Source organism: Anas acuta, chromosome 2 (assembly GCF_963932015.1).
Source record: "Anas acuta chromosome 2, bAnaAcu1.1, whole genome shotgun sequence".
Taxonomy (NCBI): domain Eukaryota; kingdom Metazoa; phylum Chordata; class Aves; order Anseriformes; family Anatidae; genus Anas; species Anas acuta.
Genome location: NC_088980.1, coordinates 78,699,258 through 78,719,477, shown reverse-complemented (window position 1 = coordinate 78,719,477; position 20,220 = coordinate 78,699,258). Strand labels below are relative to the sequence as shown.

Here is a 20,220-nt window from a genome sequence, read left to right as displayed (position 1 = left end):
CAGCAAGCAGCCAAGGCTTTACCTAGCAGGACAAAGATGCAGGCGAGGATTGCAATGAGTGCCCCTCTGCTCAGGCTGACGGGAAGGACGTAGGCCTCGGCGTTGCAGGACATCACCATGCCGTCATCGTCGCAGCTGCACACGTGTATGGTCAGCGTGCCCGTGCTGCTCAGCACGGGGCGGCCGTTGTCGCTGATCAGGATGGGGAGGTAAAAGGTGTTCTGCTCGTGCTGTCTGAAGCCAGAGCGCCTTGTCAATATCCACGCCGTATTGTCTAGGGGCGGACAACAGAGAGAAGAACTTACACACAGAGCAAATACGTTCAGAAGAAAAGGAAGGTTAAAAAAAAATCACTGCTAGGCCCACATCCCTTTGTCTTCCCTCCAATTTTTTTAATTGTTTTTAATCAGTTTGTCACCATTCAGCATTTTGCCTCTGCATCCCTTATTCCAATATCTTCCCAGGCCACATCTCAAAACCTCCAAGGCATACACACCTTACGAGCTGTTTTTACCCTTTCTGACATGAAGTGCCCAGAGCAAAGTCACAGCCTTCAGATTTAGCTAGAAGAGCTTTCAAAAGGCAGGACAGAAATGAACAGTTGAGGGCAACTTGTTGTCCCTGTTTGTTCTTGCTCAGCAGCTTTTCTAGACATTGCTCTTAAGAGCTGCCAGCATTTTGGGGATGCTGGTGTATAACCCTTGTGGACATGTTAAGGTTGTCTTTATGTTTTTTGATACATGGCATGGCCATCTGCTTGAGGCAATAAGAAGACAAAGGGAAAAAAATACAGCTTGCTATTTGAAAGAGCAGTGAGTTGAAAATTTTGCAGCTAAACATTTTTTCAATGAAATACATGCAATTTCATTGACACTTTTACCATTGAAAAAAGTCAGACTACTTTGTTTTCATTGCCAGAATTACTCTGTTTTGATTGACCATTCTGCTTCATTTAGTGTGGCTACCACCTGTCTTCTAGAAGAACTTGAAACAAAATGAATCAAAATGATGCTGTGGAAACAAGAGTTAAGAGAATGACCAAACTGCAAATTGCTTTTAATTTTCATTTCAAGGGTAATTCCTACTTCTAGGGCTTTTCCTCCATATTCATCATGTTTTTTTCTTTAAAAGTCAACATCTCCCAATGGCTTTTGAATTTCTTTCTCTACTCTCTCCCTCAGATTCCTCAAGCTGTGCACCGAGTTTTCTAACTAGAAAGAAAATGGATCCAGGAATCTGTCCTTCTCAAGTCTTATCTCAGAAATACCACAGCAAACCCTTTGAGGTTTGTGATGATTTTGCCTGTGCTGACTTTCAAATTTTATGGTCTCAGAGACTTCTGGAAAGTGCAAGGCTGAATGTCTCCAATGTGATCTGGGCCACCAGGTTATGTAAAGGAAGCTGTGGAAAATTGGCCCTTTGTACAAACATGTATACAAATCTTGGGCCAGCTAAGATAGGGAACAAAGGTACTTCCACTTTTGGCAGACCTACAGCCATGGTTCACCAGATTAGTTTGAATTGTGACTCGTTTTTAAAAGCAATCTCATGATCTTTTATTTCTTACACTTCAATGAGATTTCAAGCTTTCACTCTGAAAGTGTAAAATACTGAAGTGAATATGTAATGAAATTGTATAGTCTCATTAAATCATGTCATCCCAAGAGCTGGGGCTTTGAGAAGAACCACCAAGTAGCACCAGATGCAGGATGAAATCCCCAAAGTTGCTTAAAACTGGTAATGTGTCAGCGTTTGCTGATTTTACCACTTTTTAATACACTGTGCAGCTCTGAACATGTGCAGCTGGTGTGTACAGACATAGACAGACGCATTTCCACCGATGTGTGCCAAGATGCAGCGGTGATCAGCACCCTGCAGCTGCCAAGGCTCATGGGCAAGAGGTGCGTGTTCTCCTGCAAGCCTCCCTTTCCTCCCTCTTGGGGCACACACACGTGGTTTCTCACCCTCAGGCTATTTTATGTGCCCTCTAGTAAATGCTTCCCAGGATTAAAAACACATCTTTTCATCACTGAGCTTGATATAGCATGAGAAAAGCAGCCCAAAGGGCAGAAAATGGCAAAGTGTCTGGATTTATGCTGTGTCAGTGGAAATGTCCGAGTCATCTTAACATTGTAGTAGTTTGGTTGCATTTCTCTTTCCTGGGCGAAAGACTCACTCTCTTTAAACTGGCTTATAATAGAAGTCACAAATTCCATTCAGGTGACAGCAAACTTTCATTTTATGCGAAATTGCTCTTTGTGAAGGAAAAAGACTTCATTATTCTGAGCTGGTCGTACTTTGCCTGTAGAAAAAATCACAGGCAGTGAGTGTGACTGAAGCTGTGCAAAATCAGTTAGTGAGAGATCTCAAATTTTTTAAGCATGTCTTTTTTTTTTTTTTTTTTTTTTTTTCTCCAGGCTGAGAAACAAGTCTTCATAATCAAATATTGACGGAGATATATATATGTGTATGTGTGTTATATATATATATATATATACATATTTTTGCAGTGATGTGTTGCCCGTATCATCTAGGTCTCAAATATTCTTGGCTATGTAATTCCCTTGGTGACTTTCAGCATAATGTTTCATCCCTTTTGCTTTGTTTTGCTTTGTACTAGGCAGGCATCCAAATCATCCCTAAGGAATCACTCTACCTGTTACTCCACAACTGCAGTGTGTTTTTGCCAAAGCTTGTTGTGTGACTCATCAAAAGCCAATGTGATTTGATGTGCTGCTGCAGTGCAAAGGACATGCTGGAATGGGATGCAGCACGGTAGAAACTGGAATACGCAATTTTCTTCCAAATTTGATATCTGTTAAGCCCCAGCCATCAGCAAAATAAGGCTTGTGAGGACATGAAAGCTTCATTATATTAAAATAAAGCATGATAAGAATGCACAGTAGTTTTGCATCACAGCTTCCAGTTACAGCGTCTTTGTCTTGCAGAGGGCTGGATGGTAGCACTTAGCTACGGCACTGAGCAGAGACAGTGAAGAGCACGGTGTGGTGGGTCCCCATGCCCCTGAGATCACCTTGAGCATGAAAACCATACTTCTTCCAGGCATGCAAGTTGGTGTGCTTGTGACAGCAAGCCTTGGAGCATCTCCTTCCTGCCATTTTCTGCCCCACTGGAAGCAATTTACCTCCTTGGAGAGGTCAGGGGTAAATAATCACTGTGTAGGTCCAAACACCAAGATCAGAGCTAAGCTCCTCTCACAAGAAAGACTTGTTTTTAATCTCTGCATGAGTCTGTACAGTGACAGAGGACGGTTAGCCTAAAAGTCCTTTTAGTTTTTAAAACTAATTGCAATAATTAGGAATGGTTATTAATAATACGACGAAATATTTCACCAGAAGGTAGACCTCAGGGTCTACCTGAAGGGTAGGAAGAAGAAGGGCAGGGAAGGAAGAAATAGCTATCAATTTTTCTAGGACAAATTCAAATGCAATGGGGAAGACTGCTAGAGGCTTCCATTGACAGTCCTGATGGTGGTACGACCCTGATGCCTGAATCCATCAAAATGGCTACTACCTTCATTAATTCCTGTTACCCAAAAATGGAGGAGAGCAGGTAAGGGTCAACAGGAGATTAGCTCAGAGTTTAATCTGGAAGTGCGGTAAGCCTCTTTCGTTGCTCATCTCATTCTTACAGCAAGTCTCTTTTGCCAGCTGCTTCCCAGAATAATCTCACATGGCTTTACAAGCAGGACGAAGACAGATCACTGATGCCCTCGGTCAGTAACCAAAGGGACAGGAGACCCCAACTCAATTCCCTGCTTCATCACATATGCTCTTGTACACACATATGTCCTTGAGAAGTCATTCAGGCCCAGATCTTTGCAGATCATTACATGTCTATTGCCTGCTGATTTTACTGAACTGAAAGGGAACCAAGCATGTAAGCAGATTAATTTCTCCTTGCCCCAGATCCCCGTCTACGAAGTGGAGACAATAGGATTTCTCTGTCTGCCAGAGATATGGGGAGAATGAATAGCCTAAAGTAGTTCTTAGAGACTATAAATGACAAGGGCCAAAGAAATATGTAAAACAGCTCATCAGAATGCAAACCATGATCTATCTGTTGCTTGGTGTAAATCAAGGTTTTAATTGTTGCCAGGAAGGCTGCATGTCTTGCAGTTTTTCTTACCACTGTATGGGACGACCAAGTAATCAGCACAATTGCTAATCTTCACAGTGTGTTCCTACAGCCTGGGAAGTACTGCTGTCTCATGGTTAGATGCACAGGCTGTGAGGAGCAAGGTGGGTTCTGTTCCTTGTCTTGCCACCCTGTGACATGCAGTATATCTAAACCCCTCTGAATAAGTCATATAATTTATATACTACTTAAGGGTCCCTAGATGAAAATAGAAATATAAATTATTGTTACTGAAGTGACTACTGCACTCCAAATTGCTGAGGCAATAAATTAACCCTTAATATGTATAGTCAAATAGTCAGTGATTTGATACTTCACATTTTTATTTCAGATTTGTAACCAACAGTACTCTAAGCTTCTTGTGATATATATTTCTGGAAAACTGGTATTTTAGAGAAAGCAGGAGGCACAGCCATTCAGTCACTGCTGTCACTATAAATTACAGCAAGTATGGCCTTAGACAGAAAAAGTGCATCTGATGCTGGGAATTTTGCGAGTTTCCTTTTTTAGAACAATGCCCTCAGGATGAAATGAGCCTAGTTTGCCAAATGTTTTAGCAGTGGTTGTGTTCTATTTGCTTATTTATTTTGGCAATATATGTTCAAAAATAAAAGAGAGGGAGACAATGAGAGAGTGAAGGATAAAGATGCAAGAAGCGGTGCGGGGAGACTTCAGGGACCTTACAGAAAAAAATGCTTTTGGGATGAAAAATCATTAATATGCTGTGGAGGAGGGCTCCAGGGCTCTGCAAGCAGCATCTTTTAAGATGTGTTTAGTTAGTGAAGGCAGGGGCTTGTTTATTGGCCTATATGTTGCTCTTTCATATGCCTGCAGAGGCACAGATGGGAGCTTATGGAAATAAGTACGACAAGTAGGCATGTGTGCTTATGTGGGAGTAGGATCAGCACTCTGCCTGGAGACTGGTCACGGATGCTGCAGGTGCCTTTCCCCCCATTTATAACAGAATTGCTTGCTGATTTGTGGTGCTTTGCATACTAAGCTCCTACTGACATTCAGCCCCTTCATACCGACATTCAGTGCACCAGTTCACTTGAGGCCATCCCTCTTCCCTGCTGAAGGCTGATGTGGACTTGACCTTGGCACTGTTGTTTGCCCACGGAGGTCCTCTATCAGCAACAGTGATGTGAAGGCATGCTCACAGCAGGCTTTTCCTGCAGGCTCCAAAGCAACAAAAACTTCCCCAAAAGAAGCAAATTCCACTGGTGTGGATATGCAAATGCCAGTGTTTGGCCATGAGTCCCCCTCACTGGTATTTCAGTTTCTGCTTAACCCATCTCCTGTTGATGTTTAGCTGTAGTGCACGTCACCCCCTAAGGCTCTGCATCTTCTCCCTACCTCCCTCTCTTTCCCAGGCACTCAATGAGGATGTGCAAAGAGGAAGAAAAAAAGTGCTTGGGGAAAAAGATTGGAACAATACGAGAACCTTCCCTTTCAGTGCCTGGAAGAAAACATGAAGAGTACAAAAAAGAGCAATGTAATTTCCTTCAGATTTGTCTCCCTGTTCCAGTTTCTAGCCTACCTTTAAGCATCTCCTTTTGAATGAATGCAATTTCCACTCTGGTAATCTGAGATGCCTGCAGCCTGACCACAAGATCTGAATTTGCACAAAACACTGGCACATTTCCTTGGAGAAGAAAAAGGGGCCTATTGCTAGAGAATATTTATAGAGAAGGAAATATCATATAACCTTCAAGTGTATTAAGTAATATGTCATTTTATCTCTGCCTTTAAGGAGCAGGTGTCACTTGGTATTATTTGAAATGGCAGTCTTATCAAACACTGTAAGTCACAGCCTCTCAAGTCCAACTCAGACATTAGAAATTAGAGTAGCTAACTGCCCATGTCCACTCTGATTACCTTGATTGTCCCTCAGAGTAAAGTTGGGGTTGTTGGCTGCCTCCGGAGCCAGGCTGTAGTAGAAGTGCTGACCATCCTGTGGGTCATCCCGGTCGATGGCACTCACTGTCTGGATCAGCTACAGAATACGAGAGCAAAGCAGAAGCAGGTGAGAAGCAAAATGTATGTAATCTAAACAAGCAAATAAGTTAATATGTATATTTATATATGTAAATATAAGCAACTTGGAGCATTTGAATAAAACTTTCTTGCAGAGGCACAGAAGATGAATCAAGAAGAGACTCAAAACCTCACAGGCTTCATTTTATTTTACTGTGATCATGCAAATCACTTTTAAACAAAGGAGGAGACAGTCAGTTTTGTTCAAATAACAGACACTTTTCTCCCTTGTGTCCCTATCTTCTGTTACACATTTTTCTCTTCTTTTGAGGCTCCAGGGTGTTCAGGAAATACATCATGTATTAGGGAGCTTGTAAGAAAGCCCATGCTTATATTCAGCTTCATTTTACAGGTAAAAAAGGATGCAAGGTTGATTTTTATCACTCTCAATTTTAAATCTATTAAGCTCTTCCCAAGAAGTCAGTGGAAAACAAAGAAAATTCAATGAAAACAGAGAAAATGCAACTCTGCAGATGCTTTGCTTGTGCAACGAGTAACACTAAGGAGAGAAACTAAGAAAATACTAAATCTAGGAAGAGTTTTGTCACCTCACTTATGGAGGCTTGATGAAGTCGGTATAACAGATTGAAGCACAGTGAGCTGTAGCTCTGTCTCAATAAAAATTTTAACATCTTTTCGAACAAAGAACAGGTCTTCACCTGGATTTTTGCATTCCAAGCTATTTTTGGATTCAGGGACAAATGGCAGACACGTAATGTCTTATTTAGCGCATCAGAACCAATTTCAGAACTTTTTGAAATGAGGCAGAAGTCCCACTTAGTGTGCTTTCAAAATACAGAAGAAGGCTGGGCAATAATTTCTATTCCCTGTATTATTAAGGGCATCTTTAAGTTAGTAGAATGAAATTATCCTGTGTAAGATTTTTAGTAGGACAGCTGTCCCAGCAGTGAATAACTATTTCATTCTGCTTCAGAGCAAGCTGGGAGGAGCTCTGCTGCATGAGCAGTGATATTGCTAGTATAATTTTTCTCTTCATAAATCATCAGTTGTGTATCTGTGCACTTAAACTATGTTTATCAGATGTGAATTTGGAGATACAGGTCCCCGCTGTGGACCCTGGGTGGTGAAGCACCAGGTTGCATCCACACCAAGCTATAAGCAGTAGAAATTGTACCACCACTGTACTACCAGGGAGAGCTCCTCTCCATGTGTGACAGAGGCAGACCTTGTTCAAGGGCTTTGATGGGGTTTTAGAAGGGGTAGGAGCAAAGAGGTGTCACAGTTTGCTTGAAGGTACAGGTTTACAGTGTGCAGAGCTGGAAGTCCTGTGTTATCTATGATTCTCTGTAATCTCCAGTTCACAGCAGAACAGATTCAGTTTGTCACCCCTTTGAAGCTGATGTAGTATATTATGTTCAGCTTCCATAAGTCAGGGTGCTTAAGGCTCTTATAAATAGGGTCTTTTAAAAGGAAGCCTTGTCACTCACACACGGGCCAGGCTGACTCCGTGGCATTTCTTACAACACTTGTCCTCTCTTTGTTGCTGCCATAGGACACACCGTCCGTTTGCCTGCTGGCACCTGCCCAAGGGAAGGCTTTATTCCAGCAGTGAAGTGTATGGTGGAGTAAGTTTGGAAACTACCGAGGGTGAAAAAGTGGTGCTTTCTATGATGCTAATGGTGATGTAATGTGCTTGCCCTTGGAAAGCAGCACATGTAATGGCTGAAGAGAGCTCAGGTGCACCATTTGGTTAGCTGTGCCCTGTTTTCCATGCCTAGCCTGTTTGTTGTGCTTTTTCCATGCGGGCCAACCTTGCCCCCTGCCAGCCCCCGTCATTACCAGCATTTCTCACCTGTCCTGCTTTGGCGTTTTCACAAACAAAAGATTCGTAGAACCTTGCAAACTCCGGCGCGTTGTCGTTCACGTCCAGGACTTTCACCGTCACAGAGACACTGCCCACCTGTGAGGGATTGTCTGGAAGGAGGATGGAGAACGTAAAGAAAGTCAACTTGTGGCAAGGGAAAAAAAAATGGCTCCCTGCTCTGCAGAAGAGTTAAATCAATGCTTTTTGCTACTGATTTGTGTTAAATTATTTTCTTCTAAGAGGAACTGCGTTTGCTTGCAGGTTATGTGACTCAGAGTGAAGTTGCAAATGCTGCTTTATCTATCTTGGCTTTCTATCTGGTCACATCAGTTTCAAACAAGTTCCTTTGGATGCAAAAGGACCTTCAACCTGGTCCAGTCAAATGGGACTATTTCTGTAACAAAAGTTTTAGACAATGCCCCGCAGTTAGAGCTTTGACTGGGAAATACTGTTTGTTGAGTCTCGGTATTGGCAGCATGAGTTATGTTGCGACTATTTTTAGGGATAGTCTTGTTATTTAGAGCTTGTCGGAAATGGTAATTCTGCATTTCAAGTATCTTTTTTGCTCAGAACTTATATTCCTGAACACAAAAATATTGTGTCAAGTTTTTGATACTTTGTACAGGGGGTTAAAATGCAATACCACATGAAATTGTACAGAAAAGCTTTCAATGAAGCTTAAAATCACAATGAAAATTTTACATTCTGCATGACATCATTTGTGATGTTTCTGTCCCACTGGTTCATTAGCTCTCTTGCCCAGTACATCCAGACATCATTTCATATATCTTCACAATTTCCAAACTCAGTACCCAAAAAATATGTTTTTTTTTTTACATTTTTTTTTTCCTCCCAGAACAACTTTTTTCCCTTATTAAAAGATAAATGAAACTCTAAGAAGAGATTTTTTTTTTTTAAATCATTATTAGGAGGTAAAGAGCAAAAATCAAGAACATTCTTAAGAGTTAGGCTTGTCTTAGCTATCCAGCCTCATGCATTTATTTCCAAATATATCTCACTTTATGGCATGAAATGATGTGTTCGTATAAACAATAGATAATTTTCTTACACTCAGGAATTTTCTTAAAGGTTCCATGTACTGAATCCATAATGTGTGTCACATTTTATCGAGATAATAATCTTAAACTATATTGTTTCTCCCTGATTTATAATTTAGTCCCTCAGCTTCCCACATATCCATACATATCTTACCAACACACCTGTCATTGTGGCATATGAATGTCTGCATTCACACTCAGTAATATTCATTTAACTTCTGAAACTAGAAGCTGTATTCAGGAGCGCACAACTATGGCATTTTCAAAACTAAATTTCTAAATTAAAATATTGTGCTGCACATGTACAGGGCAAAATTGACAAGAGGATGGGCAGAGGATGAGCCAAAGGAAGACATGCCTTCATATTGCTCTCACCCCGGTGTGCTGCTACAGGGCTGCTTCTGCAGACTCGTGCGTGTAAGTGGATCTACACGGAATTGCAATGACCATCGGTGGCTGAAAATAAAACTAGCATTGAAACAGATGGGGTGAGATCCCATCACGTCACCAGCCCCTCTCACTACTAAAAAGGTGACAGGAAGGCTTTGCATGCTGGAACAGCCTACAAATATATGGCAGATTCACCCTGACTCTTGTGAAATACTCCCCTTGCTAACTTCAGATTGGTTGACTGTGTTTTGGATACGCTTCTCAATTTTTTTTCCCCTCTCAGACTGCCCCATATCTCTGGTACAGCCTGGATGTATATAGGAAGTGCTCTCAGACATGAGGAACAGCTCAGCTATTGCCAGCAAGCTTCTCAAAATCTGCTGCCCCTCAGCAAATGAACTGAAATCCTGAGCAAAAGCTATGTGGAACAAAGAGATCTCGGGTGAAAATTGGATGAATGTTTTATTTTATTTGCTCATATATCCTTAGCTCCTTTATGAAACTCAGCAAATTTTTTCGTAGTGTCACTACATAATGATCAGCATCTCCTTGTTCTCATAGCCTTGGTAAATACCTGGCACAGATTAATCCTGAGCTGAGTTTTAGCTCACTGTGAAACCTGAAAATCTAATAAGTTTCAGTTGCTCTGGGGTTTTCATACAAGAGGATCCCAAAGCACCCTCTCCGAATCATTCATGCAGTGAGCAGATGGTGATGCCACTCACTTGCTACTGGCCCAGAGCAGATTTCCACCAGCAACCTAGCAGTGAAAGCATCGTTGCTGCCTGCCAGTCCCTGCACCACGCAGTCCTCCCAGGTAGACTGGCAGCTGCACAGCCTTTGCAGCTTCTGCTTTTGCTGCCTAGTCCTTCTGGAGAAACAGAGCTCTTGCAGAAACATATTTCACAAAGAGTTTTACATAAATCCCTAGAATACTAATGACAAGAGAAAGCAGCACTCGGCATTTAATTGCCAGCCTCTGTTCCTCCCACCACTCTGTGAAAAGGAGCGTAAAAAATAAATAAAATGCAGCATTTGCTTGTTGATGTCAGAAGAGTAATTCAGTTAATACAGCTTCCCACTCGATACATAAGAACATCTGAATTGCTGAATTCAGGTCTCTCAGCCTGCTTTGTCTATTGTATCTCTTTAATCTATGTACAGCCTGCATTCTCCTTACTCAGCTCCATGGCCAGCACTGTGATGTTGTGCCAAGAAACATCCTCCCGATCTAGAGGTCTCGCAGTCATCAGTGCTCCCGATGTAATGTCGACATAAAAGAACCGCCCCGGGTCGCTGCTCCTATCAATCGAGTATCTGCAAGAGTAGAGATTGAAAATATTTTGCAACTCTGGTTAAAACTGAATGTTACGTACACCAAAGTGCCCCGGCAATGGGAATACTGTCGCATGTAGCAGATCCCCATTCTTCCACAACCTAGCTGTGTGCTCCGTTGACTTCTGTAGGTACAGTGAGATGCATGAAAAACTTGTAGTTCACACGTCTAATGGAATTTAACAGCGAGCACTGCTGGGATGGAGCTGGAAGACAGGGAGATTTAATGCAAGCAGTCCCAAAGCGAGGCACAGCTCAGCACAGGAACATCTGCTTTACAGAGAAAATGTGTCAGCGAGGAGTGCAAGTTCTTTTTCTAAGCTCAGTAATTATACCCTTTCCTTGGGCACAATTCAGACTCTACGAAAATGACTTTACACCAGCTCCTTCTCTGGGCACTCAGGCTGATGAGGAGGAACCGTTCCCTTCCTTGTGCTTTTGCATTCTCTCTTCCTTCAGGAGAATGAACTCCACGTGCATCCTGAGCCATCCTACTGACTGAGCCACGGCCGTGCAAGGGGGATGATGTCTGGCTTTCTCCTATCAAGCAAGAAAAATGGGTCCCTCTGTGAGGTTGGTTCATCATAATTACTGAGCCTGCCTGGCCACAAAGCTTCATCAGGCAGCTGACTGACAGCTGTCACGATAGGGATGGCTGGGGGTGAGTAAGGCAGCTCTCAGGGCTCCTCCTTGCTTCTGCCCTGAGCCCCTTCTGCAAATTAAGCCAGGGCTGATGCAGCTGGTACGTTGGTACCTTCCTGTTTTTCCTGCCTAATCTCTAACAGATTTCTGGTTTCAGTGGTAATGGCCAGCAGAAATGAGTTGCACTCGCCCTGTACGTGCCGTGTTTGCCATTCAGCTGCATGGACGTATTCCTTGTGTTTGATATGTCAGAAGTACTCTCAGGTTTTCTATCAATCTGCAAGTTGCACAAATCATGTGCTGTCAGCTTCTCCTTCAGCAGATGGCAGGACTGGTGGCAAATACATTTTTGCGGGGTGTGTAAAATACTCAGTACCCTTCAAATGCTCTTAACAGCAGTTTGTACAAGTCGCCTTCCCAGCTAATTATGTTAGCATGGTAAGAGATCCTCTGGCAAAAACCACCCATGCGCTTATGCAAATGCCACAGCCTAGAACAGAGCCCAGACTTATTCTCTCTCCTTTTTTTTTTTTTTGTTCTTTCTTCAAAGTTGATGGGAATTGAAAGCATTAGTCATAACAGATGCTGAATAGGGCTTGTTGTTCTGAATTTTCTCCTTTCAGCATAAGCGCATTCACTGGAACGAGCATGCCAGCCCGTTCTTTATATAGGGACATATTAAATTGGGATATAAAGTGCTGTTAGGCTACGCTGTTGTGAAACAAACAGCATTCTTTTCCACTTTTTTCAGAAAAATGAAAGAGGGTGGAAAGGCAGGTTTCCTTCCCTTCCCCTCCCAATCCTTTGCATTCCAAATAATGAGATTTCTGAGGCACTTGATTTATTTAGGAAATAAGTATGAATGTTGCTATATTTTGCTATAATAATTATTCTTGTATGAAGGCTATAAAAAGAATTTCTCTCTGACGGTTTAAGGCCAACGAGTATCTGAAATTTAATACGGCCTTCTGATTAGTGGTGCAGTATTAATCACCAGTGTCAAGAGGCACAGGTGGAGTCTTTGTCTGGGTTCTCCACACACCTTCTCCTGATAATAAGACCTGCTCCTTCACACTTGCTTCCACTTTACTCTTCAGGTAATCTTCCCAAATCACTTGAAAACAATCCAGACGTAGAGGACCGAAGAGTTTCCCTGTGTTTGATGAGCCCTCCTGAATTGTCACCTGACTTTTCCGTAATTGAGAAGATGGCCTGGACCCCACCCAAAGGAGGGGTCAGATGTCAGTTTTAATTTCAGATGGATTCCATCTTGTGTAATAAAATGTGTTATCTGGTATTTTGTTCTTCTTATCTTGCTTTGATCTGTGCAAGGTGAATGCAGAGTAAGCCCAAAATGTTGCCAGACTGGTACTGCATGGGTTTGTATGCATGGAGAACACCACATTAGAGGTAAACACTCGGACAACAAATACTTAATATCTGCATTTTAGTTAGCATTACAAATGGTATTCAAAGAACATTTCTTCTTTTCTTCTTCCTCCTTTTTCCTTTATCCCAGTCTTTTATATGTACAATGTGGAAAGGAAGAAGGAGGGAAGAAAGGAAGGAAAGTGGGGTGGGAGGAAGATGGGAAGAAAAGAAGGAAAGAAGGTGTCAAGGAACAGTTACAGAGGAATCTCTGAAATTTGTATATATATATTTTTTAATATATCTTGGGAATGCGTTCTGTGCTTTCTCGAGTACTGTTTCATCATGGGAAGTCACTGGAAAGCTCTGAAGAAAACTAAGAAAAAAACTCATTAAATATAACAATGAACGCTTCTACCCTCTGATAACAGCACAGAATTATTTTTATACTATTTTGAGCAGATTTACACAAATCTGTTTGTGCTGCAGTATTTGGATAAAGCTAGACAATAATCAGCAAAATAAGATGTGGGCAGTAAAAAAGTTTAAGGTAATGAAATCGTGATGCACACAGTGTGATGCTTTAGTTTTATTGAAGAATTTAAGACATCATGAGAAGTAAGATAACTTCATAATGTAGGTAGAAAAGACAGATATATTAAAGTAGCAGAGATGAAAAAATTAATTAGAGCAGTAACACAGAAAGCAATATCATTAAGGAAAAAAAGGCTTTGTGCCCGGTTAGATCTCACAGCTGAAGCCCACAGAGTTGCTCGTACAGATTTCACTTCCTTTGAAAACTCCAAATGCTCGGTGTTTTGTCTCTCTCTGGTATTTCCCAGTGGTTGTCCTGAACGCCGAGCACTCAGAAGCTGGACTGACACCAGTTAAAGCACACAGCAGCTCAGCATCCAAAGCATTTCTCAGATGAGAGGTGCAGCTGAACTGCTGGGATTATTAACTCGCAGACACCTGGAGCTTCTGCAGGTTATGGAAATCAGTATGTGAGCTGGGCTCAGAAAAACATCAGTCTTCCTTGATAAACTGGGCTGATTTGGCCACCACTATAGAAAAGAGCACTGCAGTTGCACAGATCTGCCCCTATGGCTCCTTGCTGAGTTGCAGCTCTGCAGCTTCCATGGCTAGAAATACACCTTTTACCTTTCGTAACTCCTTATGGGGTTATCTAGCTCTACAGAATTGACCAGACACTATATAATTCAGTGGCTCATGCATATTTATCAGCATGCATTCAAACTACTCCAAATGTAGCTGTGCTTTTCAGCTGTTGACAAAGACAGGTTGCACATAGCAATGGCTTTGAAACAGAAGGGGGAGAGACGAGAGGCAAGCTCATTACCTTCCCCTCAGTACTACAGCAGATTCTCAGCAATGCTGTCAGGTTTTGTGTTCAGGTTGTGCCAGCAAAGGTCTGGGCTTTGTTTTTTCGTGTACCCTGTCAGGGCCTGTCTGCAATGTTAGGTGCAGATGTCCTCCAGACCACAGAAAACAGAAAGGTGAGCTCCTGCTTCACCAGTTGCAACAAGGCCCCTCATTGTATGAGATCTGGTTTGATTCAACCTACTGATAACTACAACAGGCTGGAAAGAGAGTCCCTCCCACCTGTCCTGTTTCAGCCCTGCCACCAGTTCATCAACTGGATGTACCAGGGAATGCTCTGGGGGGACACACAAGGAGAGGACAGACCTGATCGAGTTGTTGGTCACGTCTGGGTCCTTGGCAGAAATGATCTGTATGGTGGTTCCAATCTCCACGTCCTCAGGCACCTCCACAAAGTAAAAGCTGGGCTCGAACACAGGAGGCTCGTCCACATCCTCCACGCTGATGTGAACCGTGGTGGTGTCTCGGAAGGGACCCAGGTTCAGGAATCGCATTTCCAGGTGGGGGTTGGCACCCTCTACTTTCAACGTGTAGCTTTTCTTGCTCTCAAAGCTTAGAGGCTAAGGAGAAAAAATATATCTAGCATTAGGCACACTGGGCCATGCGATTTAGACAATATCTTTCTGATTTTCAGAAGTAAAAGATACCTTCCAATATAAACTGATTCTTCTTTTTAAAAATAAGTCTACTGTGATTTTTAATCATAAGGGTAACAAAGATAAATACTTGCAGATGGAGACAAAGCACTAAGTGACAGTTGTATTGGCAGTGGCACTGCCTGCATCTTTTTCTTTCATTTTTAATTTGACAGTTGAACTGAAGAAGTCAGGAGAAATATTTGCAGATCTTTTTAAAATATGTGTTCTTTCATTCTCCTCGGAGAAATGAAAACAAAAGTGGCCGCACCACCCTCGCGCTGTGATTCACAGTTCCATTCCTCTCTGGGGTTGAAACAAACAAACCAAAAACAGGCAGAAACAGGTATATTGGGAGCACCTGAACAGAAGGCAAAGATAGGAAGAGCCAGTTCCTCAGAAACAGGCCCTGGTAGCACTGATAGGGACCCTTGCACATGATGTGGAGGTCCCAGTTAGGTTCCCCTTCTCTCCCTGATGATATCTGAGTCTTGTCGGCAGAGAGCCCTGGCTGCCAAGCTCCTAAATGGCTCTGGTGGCTGTAGGGGACAGGGCCAGTCTCTCTTGCAGGATCCTGCTCCAGTTTGCATCCATCCCTCCTAGAGGTGTTCTTTTCTTTCACTTCCTCAGTAAATGTCCTAAATGCAGGTTCCCAATCTAGGTGTGCTGGCTGCTAGAACTTGAATCTCCTCCCTGCCTAGGGCATAGTTTAATTTCAAAGCATTATAAGCTACCCCTGGCTTCTTCCTGGTGAAGCTCTTTCACTTTTCATTAAACACCCAAGTATTACTTGAAACAGGGAGCCAGAATGGCCCTTGTTCTTACTGAGATAATGGATAAAGAGAGATGAGCTTCCTCTGTTACTATTTTTTTAATGAATTTGATTTCCTTTCTAGATAAAACTACGTATTTAGGGAACATGGATATAGAAATTATTGATGCCAACACTGAAGATTTTAATAAATAAATCTTTCATTTTCTTCCTCTTTCCTTTTCGCAAATCCCTGAAGAAAATGGATCCTCACCAAACCCTGCTTAGACCTAAATGGAGATCTCCGTATTTTATGTGCATTTTACCAGTCCTAATGAGAGATGACTAAAAGCATCTGACAACCAGAATGACAGCAGGGAAGAATCAGCCCAAAGCATACAAAAATCTTTCACCAGATTACATAGACCTTCCAGAGGACACAGTTGTACTTTCCAAACTGCAGCTAGAAGTTATGAGCAAGCCCACTTTGTTTAAATGGTCACCACCCTTTGCTTCTCCACTCTCTGAGTTTTAATGCTGGAAGCCAGCACCGCTGGACTCCCTTAACCAGCACAGCTCTTGAGCACGAAAAGCTTTGTACCAGGATAGAAACTGCCCAATTCTCAGGTTTGTCCAGTGGGAGATTATGTTTATTTTTGTTACATGGATGGCTTTCAAAATGTGTGCCCAGGAATGGGAACTGCTTTTCTTGTGCTGGGGCAGATGAAGACCCTGTATTACTGGAGATGCTGTGCATCCATACAACACGTGCTGTGCAACCTGTGGCAGCAGGCAGAAGCTGAGGATCTAAAACTTACTCCTGGTGCCCTCAGTTCCACCTGGTAAATCAGTGACTACTGCAGGCACAGCACCTGTCAGCAAGGATTTAACTAGATCTACAAATGTTTTACCCATTACTTCAGAGTCATTATGGTCTACCAACTGCATATTTAAGCATTGTTAAAATAGCAATAAAATATATTCACATGATCAAGCAACAGTTATTGTCCATCTGGTGGGGAGCATGTAATGCAAAGCTTCCTAAACATATAGTAAGAATGAGGGCATTATATCTCCTGGTTTCTCATGTGAAGAAAAGTGTGAGAAACATTGCACGTATACTAAAAAGCTAAGTTGTATAAAGAGCAGTTAAATCACAGAAACACTTAAAGCTATAAAATACAACTACATTAGGAAAAGAGTTAATTGCCTGGAGTGCTCGAGTTAGAAAAAAATGAAAAATCAAACGTGCTGGGCCACTACACGTCTGATGCTCCTGGGCTCAGACCAGCTCAGTTTGCATTGGACCCTCTCACTGTCAACTGCAGCTTAAACTTCTGAACCTTTTATGTGCCAGTGCCTCAACACAGCCACCCCCTCCTCAGATTTCTCTTCTGTGGGTGTGTTCAAACCTTCCCCCAATGACGCTCCCATGGGGAGGGCAAGCAGGTTGTCTCCTGTGAAGGTCAAAGCCAAGAGGAGAGGCACCTCACGGAAACATCTCCCTCTCCTCATCCACCATTCTCCAGCACTGAGACAGGCACCAAGGGATGCACAGGTGGGATTTAGCTCTGTGAGAAAGCATTTCACTGGGCAGCAGCTGGTGAGGAGGGCAGCATGGGGCTCTGCCCTTGGTGCTGTGGTTGATGGTGGCTTGATAACCCACCTCTGCTCCCCAACAGTGTGAAAGTGATGGCAGGAAGAAGGGAGAGGCTGTCGCTGCAGTGAGTAGCAGCCTCATGGATGGGGAGCTTTACAGGCACTGCAGCTCCTCGAGAGGTGCTCAGTGTTGTGTGGGACTAGTTAGCTGAGATAAGTGCAGTTAAACAAGTGGTGGTCTTCTCTGTAGCTGTGAATTCCAACTTTTTGATGTCCAGGATAAAAGCAGGATTAACATTAGTTATTTCTTTGGGGAAATCTGTCTAGAAAAATGAAAGGGAAAGTTTCTTTCAAAGAAGATTCCTTTCTGGCTTTAGAAATTCTCTCTCTACTCTCATTGTGATACCCTTTTCTGACAGTACCAATTGCACGTTTTTTTTTTTTTTTAAATTGTTGAGTATATCCAAAGGACAGCTTTTCCAGTGTTTGGCTACTGATAACCATACCATTACAGACAGCTGCAGGTATATACAGTATTTTACAAACATTTACATACAGTAGATGGATTGAGCAGTACATATCCAGTAAGACTGATGCCATAAACATTTATAACTTCTCCTCATACAAATGGACATCTAGTAAAACTGTATTTGGAATAACCAAAGTCAAGCTTATCAACCTATGTACTCCAAATAAACTATTTTTCCCATCAATAAATAAATGAAAAATTACAGTAGATGTTTCATTCACCTTCTATTTCATTCCTGCAAAGCACTTAAGCACATGCTTAACTTTAGGGACCAGTGCACATAAACAAGAGTTGGAGAGAGGTGACCATAAATATATGCTTAAATGCTTTGCTGTAGGGCACGCAGACTTGCAGGGTCAAATCTATCCCATGTGTTGTTCCATTTCCGTGCACAATTTTGTCCCAGGCTATTTTAAGGGAGAATATATTTCCTTATTAGTACACTAGATACATTTAGGCAGAAATATGGTTACAATTTCATAACCTAGAAACGGAGTTGAACTTCTAGCATTTATGTAAGATTGTAGAATAAATATCCTATAGCAGGGAGTCTAGCAAAATAGTCTATTCCTTTCTGCATAGCCTGCGGTACAGAGCACTAGCAGTTTCACAGCTGCCATTTTAGAGACAGCTTCTTCTAGCCTAATTAGCATTTATGGATCTTCAAGCAGCAATTAAAAAAAAAACTGCCTGGGTTTTATTGGTTTATAAATAATTCTAAGGCATGCTTTATTATTGTTTGTGGGACACCAGAGTGAAAAATGTGTACAGTTCAAATGCAAATATTGATCTAATTTCTTGCATTGTAGGATAATTAAGCTACAGAGAATATTTAAATAGATAAATAGTGAATCAGAATATTCCTTTGGTGGGAGAAGACATGTTTATGCTGATGCTGTCCCCACTTCTTAAAGGCTGTGCCTAAGAATGCAGTCTGTTTTCATTTTTCAGCAATGATTATTAAAGAAACGGTGTTTTATGGCAGGAAAGGGGCTACTGTCATGTAATGGGAACCAAGTTACTACAGGCATAAGGGAATATTGCACACATAAAATGTAACCAAGACTGTTAGTCATATAAATTACTATAAAAATGAACTTTACTACCTTTCTCACAGTTATGATGCCAACTTGGTAATTAGGATCAGTGTTAATATCGAAGACATCCAGTCCATCTCCATCCACAAGGCTGTATTTCATCTCCGCATTAATGCCTTCATCCAGGTCTTTAGCAACCACGCGGCCCACAGTGGAGCTGACGGGAGCAGACTCCAGCACGCTCATCTGATAATGCTCTGGCACAAGCAGCAGAGAGAGACAGGGGAAAGAAAAGCAAGTTGTGAAAAGGAACTGAAAGCTGCACAGCGGTTCAAAGAGTAGATCGGGGCAGGCCACGATACCGCCTAGTCTGCCAGGAACCTCTCCCACCTTTCTTGGAGCTGAAACAGCAGTGTGATATTCTTGAAAAAGCCACAGCCAGACGGAATTGCTAGGGAACATTTTATTTAGGTGTTTGTCATATCAACAGGTTTATTCAAAGGGTCCTTTTCAAAACAGCAGTATACCTGAAAATGGGAACTCGAGCTAAAAAAATAGGGCAATTAACACCAGTGCAGTTGCAGCCATGATACATAGCAGGGTATGAAAAAAAAATTAATAGGACAGGCATCTTTTATTAGATCAGCTTGTACAGCTGGAATAAACACAAACGTTCTGAGAACCACAAATCTTTCCTCAGGTCTGTCCAAACTTCTTTTTCAGCCTTGTACAATGCTTTGAGAGCTCAGAAGCTTGCCTGCTTTTTTCCAAATTTAACAGTGACTCTATTAAAATGTACTATGTCTCCCTACAAACCTTGTCTTGAGCACATTTGGTGCATCACTAATTTGCTTAGCAGCAAGCCTGGGGAAAGAAAGAACGGCTATTTTAAAAATATGCTTTTTAAAAATATAAATGCCGTATCTAAAATACTTTCCTGCCATCATACTTTATGTCCAAACCTTCCTTGCTACACTCTGCCCAATTATTGAGTTTTACAAGGCAGAGTAATACCAAGGATAGGGTTTGATATATTCTCATTTTCCTTAATCAATACTTTGATATCAAACAGTTACAATTCATGCCATTTTCAAAAGAGGATTGGCAATGATATGTTCAATAATTTGCTGTGAAAGGAGAAGAAAATTGGGGGTTGATGCTTCTTGCTGGTCTTAGTGGACTGTTTTGTTTTAGCAGTGCAACATGCAGAAACAGATGGAGAAGAATAGCAACAAATAGAACTGCAGGAGGTTTTGTTTCTCAGCCAGATAAGAAAAATTGGCAAAACTAAAATTGCTTGAGATTGATCTATGCTACCGAAAAATTGACTTTATTTAAAAAAAAAAAAAAAACAAAAAACAAAAAACAAAGTAGAAACCTTGAAAGCTTTAGTTCAAACAAATCTAAAATGTTCCTTTCCAATTTTTAAAAGTAATATAGAATTATGCAGGTACA

General features: G+C 41.8%; 1 protein-coding gene across 3 annotated transcripts in view; it reads right to left on the bottom strand.

The window, feature by feature from the left end:
* Nucleotides 1-20,220, bottom strand: part of CDH20 (cadherin 20) — a 113,074-nt gene that overhangs the window by 2,014 nt on the left and 90,840 nt on the right. For all 3 annotated transcript variants that reach the window (XM_068670874.1, XM_068670876.1, XM_068670875.1), the window contains 6 exons: nt 18,835-19,022; nt 14,521-14,774; nt 10,649-10,785; nt 8,009-8,130; nt 6,037-6,154; nt 23-274 (listed from right to left, as the gene is read on the bottom strand). In XM_068670874.1, the coding sequence (XP_068526975.1) occupies nt 23-274; nt 6,037-6,154; nt 8,009-8,130; nt 10,649-10,785; nt 14,521-14,774; nt 18,835-19,022 (1,071 nt within the window). The remainder of the gene's footprint in view (nt 1-22; nt 275-6,036; nt 6,155-8,008; nt 8,131-10,648; nt 10,786-14,520; nt 14,775-18,834; nt 19,023-20,220) is intronic.